This window comes from Somniosus microcephalus, chromosome 23, assembly GCF_052327205.1.
Source record: "Somniosus microcephalus isolate GS21.2 chromosome 23, FLI_Smic_1.0, whole genome shotgun sequence".
Taxonomy (NCBI): Eukaryota; Metazoa; Chordata; class Chondrichthyes; order Squaliformes; family Somniosidae; genus Somniosus; species Somniosus microcephalus.
The window spans coordinates 62,927,792-62,945,834 of record NC_141009.1 but is presented as its reverse complement, the minus strand read 5'-3'; the positions used below and the strand labels follow the sequence as shown (position 1 = coordinate 62,945,834).

General features: G+C 46.2%; 1 protein-coding gene across 5 annotated transcripts in view; it reads right to left on the bottom strand.

Moving 5' to 3' along the window:
* The window catches only part of LOC147101904 (uncharacterized), a 232,868-nt gene that overhangs the window by 18,251 nt on the left and 196,574 nt on the right, over window positions 1–18,043 (bottom strand). For 4 of the 5 annotated variants that reach the window (XM_085965923.1, XM_085965924.1, XM_085965927.1 and 1 more), the window contains 3 exons: window positions 6,659–6,688; window positions 4,537–4,566; window positions 3,266–3,295 (listed from right to left, as the gene is read on the bottom strand). In XM_085965923.1, the coding sequence (XP_085822049.1) occupies window positions 3,266–3,295; window positions 4,537–4,566; window positions 6,659–6,688 (90 nt within the window). Of the gene's footprint in view, window positions 1–3,238; window positions 3,296–4,536; window positions 4,567–5,784; window positions 5,862–6,658; window positions 6,689–18,043 lie in introns of those variants that run through there. The other variant, XM_085965925.1, reaches the window with a different exon arrangement.

Here is an 18,043-nt window from a genome sequence, read left to right as displayed (position 1 = left end):
ATATGGACAACAACCTCTGGCTGTTTACCCTCCCCCCTCAGAGTGTCCTGCAACCGCTCCGTGACATCCTTGACCCTGGCACCAGGGAGGCAACATACCATCCTGGAGTCATGTCTACGGCCGCAGAAACGCCTGTCTGCTCCCCGAACTATCGAATCTCCTACCACAATTGCTCTTCCACTCTTTTTCCTCCCCCTCTGTGCAGCTGAGCCACCCGTGGTGCCATGGACTTGACTCTGGCTGCACTCCCCAGAGGAACCATCGCCCTCACCAGTGCTCAGAACAGAATACCGGTTGGAGAGCGAGATGCACTCCGGGGACTCCTGCACTACCTGCCTGGTCCTCCTCTTCTGTCTGGAGGTGAATCAAAAAGTAATGGGCACGATGGACTCTGCAAAGATTAAGGACTGAGACCTTTCCAAGATCCTGAGTAGTGCCTCTCCCCCAATGCAGGGTTACATTCATTAGGACAGGTTAATTGTAAATTTTAATTAATGTGTGGACATTCATGTGCAATGTTCCTATGGTATTTTTTTGCTATTTTAAAGGAGCATTTAACCTGCTGTAAATAAGCATCACACAAGCCTTGATGAAGAGTTCATAGAGTGTATTAGGGACGGGTTCCTTGAGCAGTATGTAACTGAACCAACCAGGGGGCAGGCAATCTTAGATTTGGTCCTGTGTAATGACACAGGATTAATAAAAAATGTCCTAGTAAAGGATCCCCTTGGAATGAGTGACCATAATATGGTTGAATTCCAAATTCAGTTTGAGGGTGAGAGAGTTGGATCTCAAACCAGCATACTGAGCTTAAATAAAGGAGACTATGAAGGTATGAGAGTAGAATTGACTAAAGTGGACTGGGAAAACAGATTAAAGTGTAAGACAGTACAAGAGCAGTGGTCTACATTCAAGGAGATATTTCACATATTTCAAGATAAATATATTCCACTGAGGAAAAAGGGGAGTAAAAGAAAAGACAGCCATCCGTGGCTTAGTAAAGTAATAAAGGATAGTATCCGACTGAAAACAAGGGCATATAAAGTAGCCAAATCTAGTGGGAGGATAGAAGACTGGGAAGCATTTAAAAGCCAGCAAACAATAACTAAAAGATTAATTAAGAAAGGGAAGATAGATTATGAAAGTAAACTAGCAAAAAATATAAAAACAGATAGCAAGAGTTTCTACAGCTATATAAAAAGAAAAAGGGTGTCTAAAGTGAACGTTGGTCCCTTAGAGGATGGGACCGGGAAACTAGTGGTGGGGAACATGGAGATGGCAAAGACGCTGAACAAATATTTTGTATCAGTCTTTACAGTAGAGGACACTAAAAATATCCCAACACTGGACAAACAGGGGGCAATGGAGGGGGGAGGAGCTAAAGACGATTAAAATCACTAAGGAGATGGTACTCAGTAAAATAATGGGACTTAAGGCGGATAAATCCCCCGGACCTGATGGCCTACATCCTAGGGTCTTGAGAGAAGTGGCGGTAGGGATTGTGGATGCATTGGTGATTATTTTCCAGAACTCCCTGGACTCAGGAAAGGTCCCGGCAGATTGGAAAACTGCTAATGTAACACCCTTATTTAAGAAGGGAAGTAGACAAAAAGCTGGAAACTACAGACCAGTTAGCCTAACATCTGTGGTTGGCAAAATGTTGGAGTCCATTATTAAGGAAACAGTAACAGACCATTTGGATAAACATAATTTAATAGGACAGAGTCAGCATGGTTTTATGAAGGGGAAGTCATGTTTGACAAATTTGCTCGAATTCTTTGAGGATGTAATATACAGGGTGGATAAAGGGGAACCAGTGGATGTAGTGTATTTGGACTTCCAAAAGGCATTTGACAAGGTTCCACACAAAAGATTACTGATCAAGATAAGAAATCACGGGATTGGGGGTAATATACTGGCATGGGTGGAAGATTGGCTATCTAACAGAAAACAAAGAGTTGGGATAAATGGTTCATTCTCGGGCTGGCAATCAGTAACTAGTGGTGTTCCGCAGGGGTCAGTGCTGGGACCCCAACTCTTTACAATCTATATTAACGATTTGGAGGAAGGGACCGAGTGCAACATATCCAAGTTTGCCGACGATACAAAGATGGGAGGGAAAGCAATGAGGAGGACATAAAAAACCTGCAAAAGGACATAGACAGGCTAAGTGAGTGGGCAGAGATTTGGCAGATGCAATATAATGCTGGAAAGTGTGAGGTTATGCACTTTGGCAGAAAAAATCAAAGAGCAAGTTATTATCTAAATGGAGAGAAACTGCAAACTGCTACAGTACAAAGGGATCTGGGGGTCCTGGTGCATGAAACACAAAAAGTTAGTATGCAGGTGCAGCAGGTGATCAGGAAGGCCAATGGAATCTTGGCTTTTATTGCAAGGGGGATGGAGTATAAAAACAGGGAAGTCTTGCTGCAGTTATACAGGGTATTGGTGAGGCCACACCTGGAATACTGCGTGCAGTTTTGGTTTCCATATTTAAGAAAAGATATACTTGCTCTCGAGGCGGTTCAGAGAAGGTTCACTCGGTTGATTCCGGAGATGAGGGGGTTGACGTATGAGGAAAGGTTGAGTAGGTTGGGACTCTACTCATTGGAGTTCAGAAGAATGAGAGGCGACCTTATCGAAACATATAAGATTGTGAGGGGGCTTGATCCGGTGGATGCGGGGAGGATGTTTCCACTGATGGGTGAGACTAGAACTAGGGGGCATAATCTAAGAATAAGGGGCTGCGCTTTCAAAACTGAGATGAGGAGAAACTTCTTCACTCAGAGGGTAGTAAATCTATGGAATTTGCTACCCCAGAGAGCTGTGGAAGCTGCAACATTAAATAAATTTAAAATGGAGATAGACAGATAAGGGAATTAGGGGTTACGGGGAGAGGGCAGGGAAGTGGACGTGAGTCTAGGTTCGGATCAGCCATGGTCCTATTGAATGGTGGAGCAGGCCCGAGGGGCCGTATGGCCTACTCCTGCTCCTACTTCTTATGTTCTTATGTAAAAGCATTAGCAATTGTGCACTAATATTGCACACAGTAAATTACAGGCTATAAATAAAAGACAAATGGAGAAGAAGAAAGATTAGGGGTAAAAGAAAAACTAGGTTAGCAAAAATAATACATTTTTATTAGTTTTTCAATGCCTATTTAGATTTTGACTAGCTTTATTACTTCAATACACAATGGCTCATTCTAGACAAAACTTTTCATCAAGTTACTGTAACACTTCAGCAGTGAGTTTTTTGTACTGACCGATCCTCAGTTAAAGATGCTCTCGGTCTTCTAAGAATACAAAAAAAAGAACCATTAGAAATACCCTCTAAAAATATTGGCATTTTTACTTTCTGTTGGGGACTCGAGTTTTATCAGCAAGACACACCAAAAAGTGTGAGTTCTGTCAACAACAGTTGTGATTAGTCTCTGGTTGTGGACCTGATCCCGCCTCCATCCCGTCCACTTCTGGTTTTAATGGAGCCGGGATGGGGGTCGGGTGATGAACCCGCTCCCAGGGGGCGGAACGTCAATTTAATATTATAATGAGGCTGGAAGCCTCTTTTATAAACTTGATTTTGTTGTCAACTGCATGTGGACTGGTTTCACAGAATTCGTGAAACCCGGCAGTTAAAGCAAGACAGGGACTGCTGGATCCAGGAGGTAAGTGGCTTTATACCTACCTCCTGGATCCAGAGTCCCTACCTGAGCCATCCCACTTGATTGGGGATCGGGGCGGGGTGGGGGGGTGAAAGAGAGAACCGAGGATCGCCTTCCCAGGCCTCCACCCCCCGAGGTCTCTGATCACCTCCCCAGGCCTCCCCGCTACCTCCAGGTCTTCCCCACCAACAATGGTTCTGAGGGCGGTCACGATCCTCTGGTGGCCGGACACGATTTTATCTCTCCCGCAGCCCCCAGCTCTGCCTGATCTCCCCCCAATGCTTCCCCCAGCTCTGTACCCGATCCTCTCTTCCCCGCCCATCTCTGCCCAACCTCCCCCATGATCCTTTTAACAGCTCGGCCCGATTCCCAATCGCTGGCCAACCACGTCACCCCCCAACCCCTCCGATCCATTGCCCAACCCCCAGTCCTCTCACCCCCAACCCCCAGTCCCCTCACCCCCAACCCCCAGTCCCCTCACCCCCCAACCCCCAGTCCCCTCACCCCCAACCCCTCCGATCCATTGCCCAACCTCCAGTCCTCACTCAAACTCTCTTTTCTTGCTCTATGCAGCCGCAGGCCTACCTGCTGCAGATAGCCAGCCTCTCAATCTGGCTGGCTGCGGGCAGGAAACCGAGGCCTCACATGTAAATCATGCCCTGCCGGTAAAGTCGGCAAGACCTATGGGAACCCGGCCTCCCGACCACATTGGAACATCCCACCACCCCAACACGCCTTCCTCCAGAAAATTCCAGCCTTTGATTGGGGTCAAAAAGTGGGTTCCTGATTTCTGTAATGTGCTGGAATGAATAAATAGTTTGTCTCAGGAAAGGTACTGTAACAATAGAGCAAACTGTGTGTGTTGTACTCACTGCACTGGACCTGAAGAACTCGGATACACCCTGAACCAACAAAAACAACAAATCATTAACTGAGATGCTGGGATTTCTCACTTCAGTTTTTAATAATTTTACTTCAAGATTTTCATAACAGTCAAAATATAATTTAAACTATAGAGGCCAATAAAACAGAAAGAAAAAGCCCCACAACATAACAAGTTCCAAATAGTGACCCTAGTCATGGTTACAGATAAAGAAGCATTAAAACATCCAGGGTTAACATGGAACCCTGTGCAGAAAAAGCAAACAAAAGAATGGAAATCCCAAGAAACCTCGGTGGAGAAATTCACTATCGCCCCGTTTAGGGCGCTAATTTTTAAAAGTTTGAAAAGTTAGCGCCAGGTGCTAATGATTTAAAACTTTTGAAAAATGCGCCATTTGTGCGCGAAATAGCAAGTGGAGCGCTAAATCAAGCATACCTCTTCTTTCTTGGAGCGCAATTGGCAGCAGGCTGGGCGGAGACATCAGCAGCGCTGCACACTGGGCCATGTAGCGTTGCCATGTTCAAAGGCTCCTTCCCTCCCTTAAAGGGAAGGGCCATCACTGCAGGATCTGCAATATAAAATGTAGCTACCTGGACCACCAAGGCAGTCACGATCCTGCGCGATCTGCCCCGCACTCAAGCAGAGTGCCGGGCTGATCGATTACGAGCAGGAACCCGTGAAAATAACTGTAACAAGAAAGGTAAGTTTTTTTTACTTATCTCAGCCACCCCGCCTTTAATCATTGCCCCCGAAGCGGCTGGTGGCCCGATGCATGCTTCCTGCTGCTGTCGGCGTGGCTGCAGGGGGCGGAAGTCAATTTCGGGTCTGGGTCGCTACCGGGACGATGCACACAGTGATGACGTCGCTATCTCCGGGCGAAGGAGATCAGGGCGCAATGCCGTAGTGCTGCCGCAAACCTCCCGGGGATGCTAATGGGAGGTGCAAACGCACCCAATTTCACCCCCCTACTCTCTTATGAGTTTCCTACTTGATTCTGAAAAAACATTTTCTGAGGTCCTTTTTATTTTTCATCCCTCCACTTGGTTTCGCACATTTGCATAGGATAAAAGCCTGTGTCAACGCATCAGTTCATTTTGATCCAAAGTAGCAAAAAGAAATAGAAAACTGTACAATCCCTGCTAGACCTAAGGGGGTATTCCTGGGTGGGGCTGCAGTGTATAAAGAATATCTGTTGAAGAACAAAGAAAATCAAACAAGATAGGTAATCTTTTCTTACTTCTTCATTTGACATCATCCACATCACTACTGGCCAGTCGTGCCCAGGAGGAGGGGTAGTGAGGTGTCACTAGTATGCTAATGAGTAAAAGATAATTTATTTATTTTGCTTGAGTCTTCTCATGTCCCCCAAGCCCATGACAATCACCCCCAAAGTAGCAACTCTGCAGTAGGCTTCTAACAGAGGTGTCCAAAGCTTTAGGATCCTAATGCCCAGTCCCAGAGCCCTGAATCAAGCTCAGTGCTGCCAAACGCAGTTGACAGGACTCCATTTTGCAGAAATTAATTGCTGAGTCCGTGACTGTTGAGGTGTGCTTCCAGTCAGTGGAGACACAGTGGACCCAGCAGGTCGTGTCTGCTCTGACCATTACTGGAAGTTGCTTTCATAAGTTATCCAAGATTTCCTTGCAGGTGAATCAAAAAGTAATGGGCACGATGTACTCTGCAAAGATTAAGGACTGAGACCTTTCCAAGATCCTGAGTTGTGTCTCTTCCCCAATGCAGGGTTACATTCATTAGGAAAGGTTAAAGGTAAATTTTAATTAATGTGTGGACATTCATGTACAATGTTCCTATGGTATTTTAAAGGAGGATTTAACTCATTGAAAATAATCATCAGACAAAATCATTAGCAATTGTGCACCAATATTGCACACAGTAAATTACAGGCTATAAATAAAAGACAAATGGAAAAGAAGAAAGATTAGGGGCAAAGGAAAAAACAGGTTAGCCGAAGTGATACATGTTATTAATTTTGCAATGCCTATTAAATTTTGATTAGCTTTATTATTTCAATACACAATGGCTACCTCTTTCTAGACAAACATTTTCATCAAATTACTGTAATAATTCAGCAGTGAGTTTTTTGTACTGACCTTTCTTGAGCTAAAGGTGCTCTCGGCCTTCTAAGAATACAAAAAAACATTAGAAATACTCCCTAAAAATATTGGCATTTTTACATTCTGTTGAGGACTTGATTTTTACCAGCAAGAAACACCAAAAAGTGTGAGTACTGTCAACAACAGCTTGCATTTATATAGCTCCTGTGCAGTAGAAAAATGTCCCAAGGCACTTCAGAGAGGCATAAGGATAAACAGGTGTCAAGATAAAGAAGGAGATATTAGGAGGGCTGACTAAAGATTTTGTCAGAGAGATGAGTTTTAAGGAGGGTTTTAAAGGAGGAGAGGGAAGTGAGGAGGTGAAGAAACAGAGGGCTATAGGGAGGGAACTCTAAAATATGGGGCACAGGCAGCTGAAGGTATGGCCGCCAATGGTGGGGCAAGAGGAAGGAAGGACACATAAGATGCCGGAGAGTTTGGTAGGAGCGAGTTTGGAGGGCTGGAAGAGATTACAGAGATAGCAAGGGGTGAGGCCATGGAGAGATTTAAACACAAGGATGAGAATTTAAAATTTGAGGCACTGTGGGATCGGGAGCCAATGTAGGTCAGCAAGGGCGAGGTGATGGGTGAGCAGAAATTGGTGCGGGTTTTAATATACACAACAGGATTTTGGATGAGTTGAAATTTCTGGAGGGTGGAGCATGGGAGGCTGGTCAGTAGAATATTGAAGTAATCAATTCTGGGGATGAAAAGGCATAAATTAAGTTTTCAGTGCCAGATAGGCTAAGGAGGTGGGTAACGGCACGAAGGTGGAACTAGGTGGCTTTTGTGATAGAGAGGATATGGGGTCAGAAGCTCAGATTGGGGTTGAACAGAATGCCAATACAGCAAACAGTCTAGTTCAGCCTGAACCAGGGAAGGGACTGGAGCCAGTGGCGAGGGTACAGAGTTAATGCCAAGGACCAAAGGCAATGACCTTGGTCTTCCCAATGTTTCCTTGGAGCAAATTACCCAGCTGTCATCAGCTTACATGTGGAAACTGACCGCATGCCTGCAGATGATGTTGCAAGCGGCAGCATGTACATGAGGAAGAGGAAAGGGCAAGTGATAGATCCTATTGTGACTCTGGAGGTGACTGCGTGGGAGTGGGAAGAGAAGCCATTACTCTAGCTGATCTGGCTACAATCAGATAGATAAGACAGAGCAATTCCACTGAGCTGGACAAAAGAGAAGCACTGGAGGAGGATGGTATGGTGACCATGTCAAAGGCTGCAATGGTCAAGGTTAGATAATGCAACATAATCACAGTCACAAAAAATATCATTTGTGAGTTTAGTTAAGCCTGCTTCACGCTAGTGGAATGCTGGAAACCTGATTGGACGGATTCAAACAGAGATTTACAGGTGAGATTGGCAGGGTTCTGGGAGACAACATGTTCAATGAACTTGGAGAAGAAATGAAGAATGGAGATGCAGTGGTAGTTATTGAGGGTAGACGAATCGATGGTGGGTTTTAATGTTTTGAAAGGAAGAAAACCAGGTGGTCCAGAGTTATGTAGGTATGGGATCAAGGGAGCATGAGGTAGGTCTCATGGATGAAATGTTCTTGAAGAGGGAATAAGGGGTGATGGGGAAGAATTAGTGGGAGACAGATGTTTAGAGCTAGGATAGGAGGGGGGCTGTGGGAGATTTGGTTTGGTGAGAAAGAGTACGGGGTCAAAGTAGCAAAGGCACCTGAATGGATGGCCTCTCTCTCGGTGACTATGAGATCCATGACTGCTTGCACTTGAGAGTGGAAGGGCAGGGGAAAGATTTAAGGAAGTGGTTACTCCTAGAAAAAAGAAGCCCGGGGTAATCTTTTCCCCTCAGGACGATCCTAGAGTAATGGATGGTTTTGGTAGAGGAGAATGAGGCCTAGCAGAGCTTAATGAAGAAGGGAACGAAGGTGGGGCCCAATCCCTAAAACATTTATGGCATCAGCTATCAGAACTTCTCAGCCTCACTCGGTTTGAACTACCCAGGGCCCTTTCACAGTCAAATCCCTGAATCATTCAGATCGTAACTTGCCACCACTCCGCAAACCCCTGCTGTGCAACGGAGCTGACTTGACAAAACCTGCATCTAAAACCACAACCGCTGCTGTCCGTGTAGTGACGGTACTCCCACACAATGTTCACTTTAAACTGCGCAGCTACACTCCAGGGGTCCCGGGCAGCCGGCTTTTGAATTGAAAAAAACGCGCATGCGTGGACTTTTAAATGGGTCGCGCAGTCCGTTAAAAGGGCTGCGTGGCCCCCCAAAAAATACAGGGAACATTGCTCTCACAGTGCTGTTAGGGAATTCCAGGAATTTTTCCTAGTGACAACGAAGTTATGGTGATATATGTCCAAGTCAGGATGCTGTGTGACTTGGAGGGGAACTTGGAGGCAACTGCTGCCCTTGTCCTTCTAGGTGGTGGAGGTCGCGGGTTTGAGAGATGTTGCCGAAGCCCTTGTCAAGTTGCTGCAGTGCATCCTGTAGATAGTGCGTACTGCTACCACAGGATGCCGATAGTTGAGGGAGCAGATGTTTAAGCCAGTGGACTGCTTTGTCCTGGATAGTGTAGAGCCTCTTCACTATTGTTGAAAATGCACCCGTCCAGGAAATTGGAGAGTATTCCATCACATTCCTGACTTGTGCCTTGTAGGTGGTGGAAAGGCTTTGGGGAGTCAGGTGGTGAGTCATTCATCGCAGAATACCCAGCCTCTGACCTGCTCTTGTAGCCACAGTATTTATATGGCTGGTCCAGTTAAGTTTCTGACCAATGGTGACTCCCAGGATGTTGATGGTGGGGGATTCAGCAATGGCAATCCCGTTGAATGTCAAGCGGTGGTGGCTATGCTTTTTCTTGTTGGAGATGGTCATTGTAATGATATCAGCAAATAGTGATGTTATTTGCCTGTTTGATTATGATGCCTTACCAGCATGTTTGCAGGTATTGATTACTTATGCCTGACCAGCAGAGGTCATGTGACCGAGACAAGCAAGGCAGTTGAGTTTAGTTTCAGTTTCGTTCTAGATGCATCACAAGCATCGTGTCTCCTGTAAATGCTGTATAAAGAGTTGAACAGACTTTAGATTAAAAGACATTCTCTTTCATAAATGTCTCGTCATTGAACCCACAAAGAAATCAATACATGGTGTCAGAAGTGATTGAAAGAGATGAAGAGAAAAAATCTGAAGTTAAAGCAGCTCTCCACAAATTAGCAAGCCACAAGAGAACATCGTTGCTTACCATTGGAGAATAGCTAACGAAGTGAAAAAATGGAAGGTTTACACCCACCGGCGACGCTTCAGTTGACAGGTAATGTGGCTGAAAATTGGAGAAGGTTCAAACAACGTGTGGGGTTGTATTTATCAGCAATCGGAGCTGATGAGAAAAGTGATAATAAGAAATCGTCAGTGTTCTTACATGTCGTGGGTGATGAAGCGCTGGAGGTGTATAATAACTTCACATTCGCTGCTGATGGAGACAAAATGAAGCTAGATAAAATAATGGAACAGTTTGAGGCCTACTGCATACCTAAACGTAACGTGACGTTTGAGAGGCACAGATTTTTCACATGTGTACAGAAAACGGGTGAGACTATTGATCAGTATGTGACTGAACTGAGAAACCGAAGCAAATCATGTGAATTTGGGGGACTGACAGACTCGCTGATAAAAGACAGACTGGTGTGTGGTATTCCGAATAATGGTCTAAGGGAAAGACTGCTAAGAGAGCAAGATCTAGACCTGGGAAAAGCCATAGCACTGTGTAGGGCTACAGAGACTGTGAAGTTGCAGGCAAAGGAGCTGTTCAGTGACAATAGCTGCAACGTGGATGCAGTGAGAAAGAATGGATACAAACCGTTTAACAAAAAGAGCGCCAATGTGAAAAAAGAGGCGTGGCCAGCGAACGAAAATGAAAGGGACAATCGGAAGTCATGTAGTCGATGCGGTACACAGCATACACCAAGAAAGTGTCCAGCATATGGTAAAACATGCAATAGTTGCAACAAGAACAACCATTATGCCCGTTGCTGTAAGAACCAAGCGCAACAAAGCAAGGTCCATGCAGTAGATGAAAGCGAGATAGAGGAGTTCAATGTAGATGTTGTGTCTGAAAACAAAAAAGAAGAAAGAGACTGGATGTTGACACTAAAAGTGAATGACATACACATTCCATTTAAATTGGATACTGGAGCACAAGTTAATGTGATATCAGAGACTGATTTTAAGAAAATTAGACCCAGACCAAAGATACATGGAATAAAGGTGAAAGTGACAGGATACTCAGGTACTGAAATACCAGTGAAAGGAAGATGCATTGTCAAAGTAACACACAAGGACAGAGAGCACACGCTAGCATTAATTGTGGTGCCAAAGGATGTGCAAGCCATACTAGGTTTAAAAGCCTGTGAGAGACTGAACCTGGTAAAGAGAGTCCTCGTTGTGGAAAGCGAAGGAGAGACAGTCTATGATGAACTGAATGTTGCGTACACACCGGGTAAGCTGATGTATACAGCAGACACGTTGTCCAGAGCTGTTGACCCAGGAGAGCCCGCGAACACAGTGAAAAGACTGATGTACAAGGCAAAAGACAGTGGAACTGACTTCTACCAGAGCATGCTTGTATACCGCACAACGCCGCTCGAGTGTGGTATGTCACCAGCCCAACTCCTGATGGGACGTTGGCTAAGGTCAAATCTACCTATCCCGGAGAACCTCCTGAAAACAAAAGAGGGGGAGAAAGTGAGGAAGTTCAAAGAACAACAGAAAGAAAAGCAAAAGTACTACTATGACAGAGGAACACAAAACCTACCTGAACTCCACACTGGTGACCAAGTAAGGTTGAAAGACAAAACAAACACATGGACTCAGAAGGGAACTGTCCTGAGTGAAGTTCAACCAAGATCATACACCATTCAGACAGATGAGGGTGCTGTTCTGAGAAGAAATCGTCGAGATCTTCTCATGGGACCAGCCACAGCAGGTCAAGAGACTGATACTGTTGAACAACCTGATCACACAGCTGAGGACCAATCATCTGAGGCAACAACTCAGATTCAAGGACAATCAATCAGAAAATCCTCAAGACACGTGAAGCCTCCTGAGAGACTCATTGAGCAAATTTAAGGACTATTGTTAGAGAAGGAAGTAATGTTATCTTATTCTTTCTTCAAGTTCTAGTGTATTGACAGATTTCATGTGAACACACAAAGCAAGGTTAAAAAACCTTGATCATGATAATGATAATGTAAGTTCATTAAGTGTTACAGTTAAAATGCAGATTAATACAAAGAAAACATGTTGTTAGTTAAAAGTAAAATACTTTTGTTTTAAGAAAAGGAGATGTAATGATATCAGCAAATAGTGATGTTATTTGCCTGTTTGATTATGATGTCTTACCAGCATGTTTGCAGGTATTGATTACTTATGCCTGACCAGCAGAGGTCATGTGACCGAGACAAGCAAGGCAGTTGAGTTTAGTTTCAGTTTCGTTCTAGATGCATCACTAGCTTGATGTCTCCTGTAAATGCTGTATAAAGAGTTGAACAGACTTTAGATTAAAAGTCATTCTCTTTCATAAATGTCTCGTCATTGAACCCACAAAGAAATCGATACAGTCATTACCTGGCACTTTTGTAGTGCAAATGTTATTTGCCACTTATCAGCCCAAAGCCTGGATGTTGTCCAAGTCTTGCTGCATACGGGCATTGATTGCTTCATTATCTGAGGAATTGCGAATGGAGTTGAACACTGTACAATCATCAGCTAACAGCCCCACGTATGATGGATGGAAGGGCATTGATGAAGCAGATGAAGATAGTTGCCCTGAGGAATTCCTACAGCAATGTCGTGGGGCTGAGATAATTGGCCTCCAACAACCATAACCGTGTTCTTTTGTGCCAGGTATGACTGCAGCCACTGGTGAGTTTTCCCCCTGATTCCCATTGACTTCAGTTTTACGAGGGCTCCTTGGTGCCACATTCAGTCAAATGCTGCCTTGATGTCAAGGGCAGTCACTCTCGACGCAGCTCTGGAATTCAGCTTGCGTTTATGTTTGGTTCAAGGATGTAATAAGATCTGTGACTGAATGATTCTGGCAGAACCCAAACTAAGGAGTTGATTTTAACTCAGCCGTGAGGCGGGCTTTGAGGCGTGTGGGGGGTTAAAATTGCAAAAACTGGGGGTCGGGAACCCCCCGCCTGGTTCCCGACCCCGAGCCATTTTAACCCAGGCGTGTCTGATGGTCCCGAATCAGACCCACCTCCAACAGGCGGGACTGGTCTTTAAGGCCCTTAATCAGCAATAATTGGCCTTCATAATCCCATTTCAACAGGCCCTTGCATTTTTAACCCTTTTCCCACGTAAAACACGCCTGGTGGGGATCACGCCTGTGAAACCTGGCGTGAGCACTATTGGCTTGCTGACTATCAGCTGCAGGTCAACCATTAAAGAGGAGATTTGATCAGTCATCATTTTCAGGTGGCAGGACTTTGTTGTTTCAGGCCTGGGGCAACTTTTACCAGGCTTAACCACACCTGTGGAAGGTTGGAGCCTCACACACATCTCCAGTGTGACCTCCTGGGAAACCCTGCTCGCCACCCTCACTCAGCGCTTCCTCAACGGAGGCATATACCAGAAGCATGGGAGCCATTTATTTCCTTCCATTCTGGGCATTACATGAGCTCGAACACCAGCCGCAGCACCAGCAGAACCAGGAACAACAGCAGCAGCAACAGGAGCGCCAGGCTGCTGCTCAACCACCTGAAGCTGCACAGGCCAGAAGGGGCCAGCGCTTGGAAGTGGCTTGAGAGCACCTTGCTGCACATCAGGGGGCCATGGGGACCCGTATCTGCACTGGCAGTCCTACTCAGAAGGACTTCCATGAAGGTCTGGTTTCTCTGTTCAATAGATGCCCATCGCTCCTCAAGAGATCTCATTCTATTATGAACACTCACCATGTTTTCCATACCCTGGCGACTTATCTCCTCCATGGAGGTTGCAATCCTTTCCATGGTGATGCGTTCATGCGCCAATGACTCCACAAAGGCTCTGCTCATGTTCGCTATGGACTCCTCCATTCGCTCCACACCCACATCGGCCCTGGAGACAAAACCTGCCAGAGACTCCTGCATCTGTTCCTGGAGTTCCAGCCCCGCTGATCTTATGGATGGACCCAGAGGCAGAGGGTCGACATGCAGCAGAGCCGAGCTGGCAGAGTCCCGCACCCTCCAACTAGCACTCTCCACAGCTGCCCGTCTCCACAATCTGCTGATGCTCACTTGTGAGCTGTGATACACCAGGTGACAACACTACTCTATGTCCCAAAGGTCCCACCGAGGTGTGAGTGTTTGCGCTGGTGCTGGAGGCGCTGAATTCTGCTGATGCTGCGCCCTCAGAGGTTGCAGATTCCTCTGAGGAGTCTGGAAGCTCAGGCTTTTCCTCCTGGACAGTGGCTCTCGATGGTCCTGTGGGGGAGTAAAGGAAAGAGTTAGAGATATGAGGTCAAGGTTACATGCACATTGCATATTGCAGATGATCATAGGTCCATCTGTTATAGCTTCAGAATCATTATCAATGACTCATGCAATGTCAATGAGAGAGATGGAAAACTATTCTGTCACCAGCTTGCTGTGATGCACCCGTCTGTCCGTCCCCCACTTGCGCATCATCCTCCAGTCCTACGATCTCCAGGACCGCCTCCTCCCAGGGGGTGAGGTGGGCTACTGATGGTGGCCCTCCTCCTGTCCTCGCTCGTTCTCTTTTATTGTGAGCTCTCTTTTCCTGCAATGAGGGAGACAAGTGGAGTTTGAATGAGAATGAAGGAGTGAGTGTAGAGAATCCATAGCATAGATGCTTAGAAGGAGACAAAGATGGAGTGAGGTGGCAAGACCAAGGGCCCTCCCTGTGTGTTGTCAGTTGTTTTCATAGCATCAGAGTGAGAGTGTGAGGGCTGCATAGTCGAATAGTTAGGTGAATGTGAGCATAGAGAGAAAGGGAATGGGTAAGGGTGCATGGATGTCAGTGTCAAGTGGGATGTGGAGGAAGAGATTGCTAAAGCTGAGTGCTGGTGAGGACTAGGCAATGGAGATCAGATTGAGAGTGATGGGAACTTCATACTCACTTTTCCAGTGTGCTGAAGGTCATGAAATCTCTTCCTGCACTGTATCCAGGTTCTGCGGGTAGCCGATAAGGAGTTAACCTCCTCTGCCACTTGCAGCCATGCAGCCTTTGTCTGCTGGGGAGGCATTTTCCTCCCTGATGAAGGGAAGAGCACCTCCTTGTGAGCTCTTGCTCCCTCCACTAAAGCCTGCAGGGCAACATCGTCAAAACGGGGGCAGGCCTCGGTCTTTCTTGCCATTCTGCTTCCAGCTCAGTGCATCAGCAAATGCCAAAAGGTTGGCAGCCTGCAGAAGAAGCAAGGCTTGTTGCAGACCCTAAATGCAGCAGCAATAATGACGTCATATTATGCGACTTTCTGACTGGAAATACTCATTTGCCAAGGGTTCCCACACGTTGGAAATCAATTGGCCAATTGAGTTATGTTATGTATTGTGTGTTCTATTGTGTGTTCTCCTCCCACCTGTGGTGGCGCTGTCACAGGAGATAAATGGTTGGGTGTTCTCTGTTAAGTTTAGCTCTCTTTGTTCGGAACTTTCCAGAACTTCCTTTCCTTCCAATAAAGCACTTCATGTTTGAATCTCTGAGTTCTGAGTCCTAAATTGTGTCTAGGTAGAAAGGTACCGACACAACAAGTGGCAACGAGGAGCGGATGAATCTGCGTACGTTACAGGTGCAGTGAGTAAACAGAAATTTTAATTTGAAACGTGAGATGGCTACTATATTAGGAAACATCGGTGATTTTGATGAAAATGTGGAGCAATGGAGCGCATGTATGGAACGTTTTGACTATTTTGTATTGGCGAATGCGGTGGCAAATGAAAAGGTCGTGCCTACCTTTTTGAGTGTAATCAGGCCGAAGACATTCAATTTACTTCGCAGCCTCGTGCAGCCAGATAAGCCAGGAACTAAAACATATAAGCAACTAGTGGAAATTCTTGGAACACATTTTTCACCAAAACCTCTGGTTATTGCTGAGAGATTTAGATTTCACAAACGGCATCAAGAGGAGGGGGAATCAGTGACGATGTTTATTGCTGCTTTAAAAAGGTTGTCGGAACACTGTCAGTTCAAGGAGGTGCTGAATGACACCATTAGAGACAGACGTGTGTGTGGTCTGCAAAATGCAGCCACACAGAAGCGCCTTCTTACTGAGGACAACCTTACTCTTGAAAAGGCCATTGAAGATAGTGTCTCCATGGAGATGGCGGAAAAGGAGGCTCACCAGTTGAGTTCAACAGGGAGAGTTCACAAGGTGTCGTCTGAGCCTAAAGGTGCGCGGAACGGCACATGTTACCGTTGTGGGAAAACGGGCCATCACGCTAATGACTGCTGGTGTACGGAGCTGGAATGCCGAAATTGTGGCACAAAGGGTCACATTGAACGCGCCTGTAGAGGTAAAAAAAGAACAGGCAGTGCTGGGAAGCATGGAAGCAAAATGTCTGTATTTGGACAAGAGAGGAAAAAGAGTGTTCATTCAGTGCAGTATGATGGAACAAGCAAAACAGAGGGGAGCGACACCTCTGAGGAGGAAGAGGTGCATATACTGACGGTTGCAGGTGATTCAAATGGCTACTGGGTGTCACCACTGGTGGAGGGACAATCAGTGCGGATGGAGGTCGACACAGGTGCGGCTGTGTCCCTTGTTTCAGACACTGTCTACAATAAAATGCTAAAGCATCTTACCCTTCAGCCAACAAACATTGTGCTAAAGACGTATACCGGTGAACCTGTGGCCATGAGAGGCGCCACTGAGGTGACAGTTAAATTGAATGGACAGACTGCAAAACTGCCACTATATGTGGTAAAGGGAAATTACCCGTCGCTACTGGGACGTGTGTGGCTAGAGAAAATCATGCTGGACTGGCCTGCAGTCCGCATGATGTCAAAAGGGGAGTCAGGTCTGACTGCAGTGTTAAACAAACATGCAGAACTCTTCAATGGGGAACTTGGGAGCATGAAAAAGATCAGCGTGAGACTGGACATTAAACCTGACAGCAAGCCGAAGTTTCACAAAGCCCGACCTGTACCCTATGCAATTAGGCCAAAAGTTGAGGCTAACTTGGAGGCCTTAGTCGAGAATGGAGTCCTGGAGCCTGTGAGCGTGAGCAAATGGGCCACACCCATTGTTCCAGTCCTGAAAAAGGATGGATCTGTTCGAATCTGCGGGGATTTTAAAGTGACTATTAACCCAATGCTGTCTGCGGAACAGTACCCTCTTCCCCTCATTGATGATCTTTTTACGGGCCTGGCCGGAAGGCAAAAGTTCAGCAAAATAGACTTATGCCAGGCTTATCTACAAATGCATGTCGATGACAAATCAAAGTAGCTGCTGACAATTGTGACACACAAGGGGCTATACAGGTACTGCCGCCTTCTGTTTGGAATTACGTCAGCCCCTGCTCTATTCCAAAGGGCAATGGATCAGATTTTGAGTGGACTGCCAGGAGTCCAGTGCTACCTGGACGACATCCTTGTCACTGGGACAAATGAGGAGGATCATCTTCTGAACTTGGATGCGACACTACAACGACTGAAAGAGTACGGACTCAGAGTTCGTAAAGACAAATGTGAATTCTTTCAGTCTTCAGTTGAGTACCTGGGGCATGTGATTGACGCTACTGGCCTGCATAAGGCGCCGTCAAAGGTCAAGGCGATCGTGGAGGCCCCAGCACCCCAGAATGTGAGCCAGTTACGTTCATTTCTGGGGCTACTTAACTACTATGGGAAGTTTATTCCAGACTTAGCAACATTGCTGAAGCCGTTACATCAGTTGCTATGTCAAGGCAAAACATGGAAATGGACTGAACTGTGCAACGAAGCTTTCGCCCAAGCAAAGAAAGCATTGCTGAAATTGGAGGTCCTGACACACTTCGACCAAAGCTACCCGTGCAGCTAGCATGTGATGCATCACCATATGGTGTGGGAGCAGTCATATCCCACATCATGCCTTCGGGTGAAGAGAAACCTATCGCCTTCGCATCACGCACTTTGAACAAGGCCGAGAGTAACTATGCGCAGATCGAGCGCGAGGCCTTGGGAATCGTTTTTGGAATTCGAAAATTTCATCAGTACCTGTTTGGGAGAAGGTTCACACTCCTAATGGACCACCGTCCATTGACTTCAATCTTCGGGCCCCACACCGGAATTCCGTCTCTCGCTGCAAGCAGGATGCTTTACTGTTGTCAGGACACACATACGACATCAAATATCGCAAATCAGACTTGCACGGCAACGCAGACGGTCTCTCGAGGCTACCCTTGCCTGTTACTCC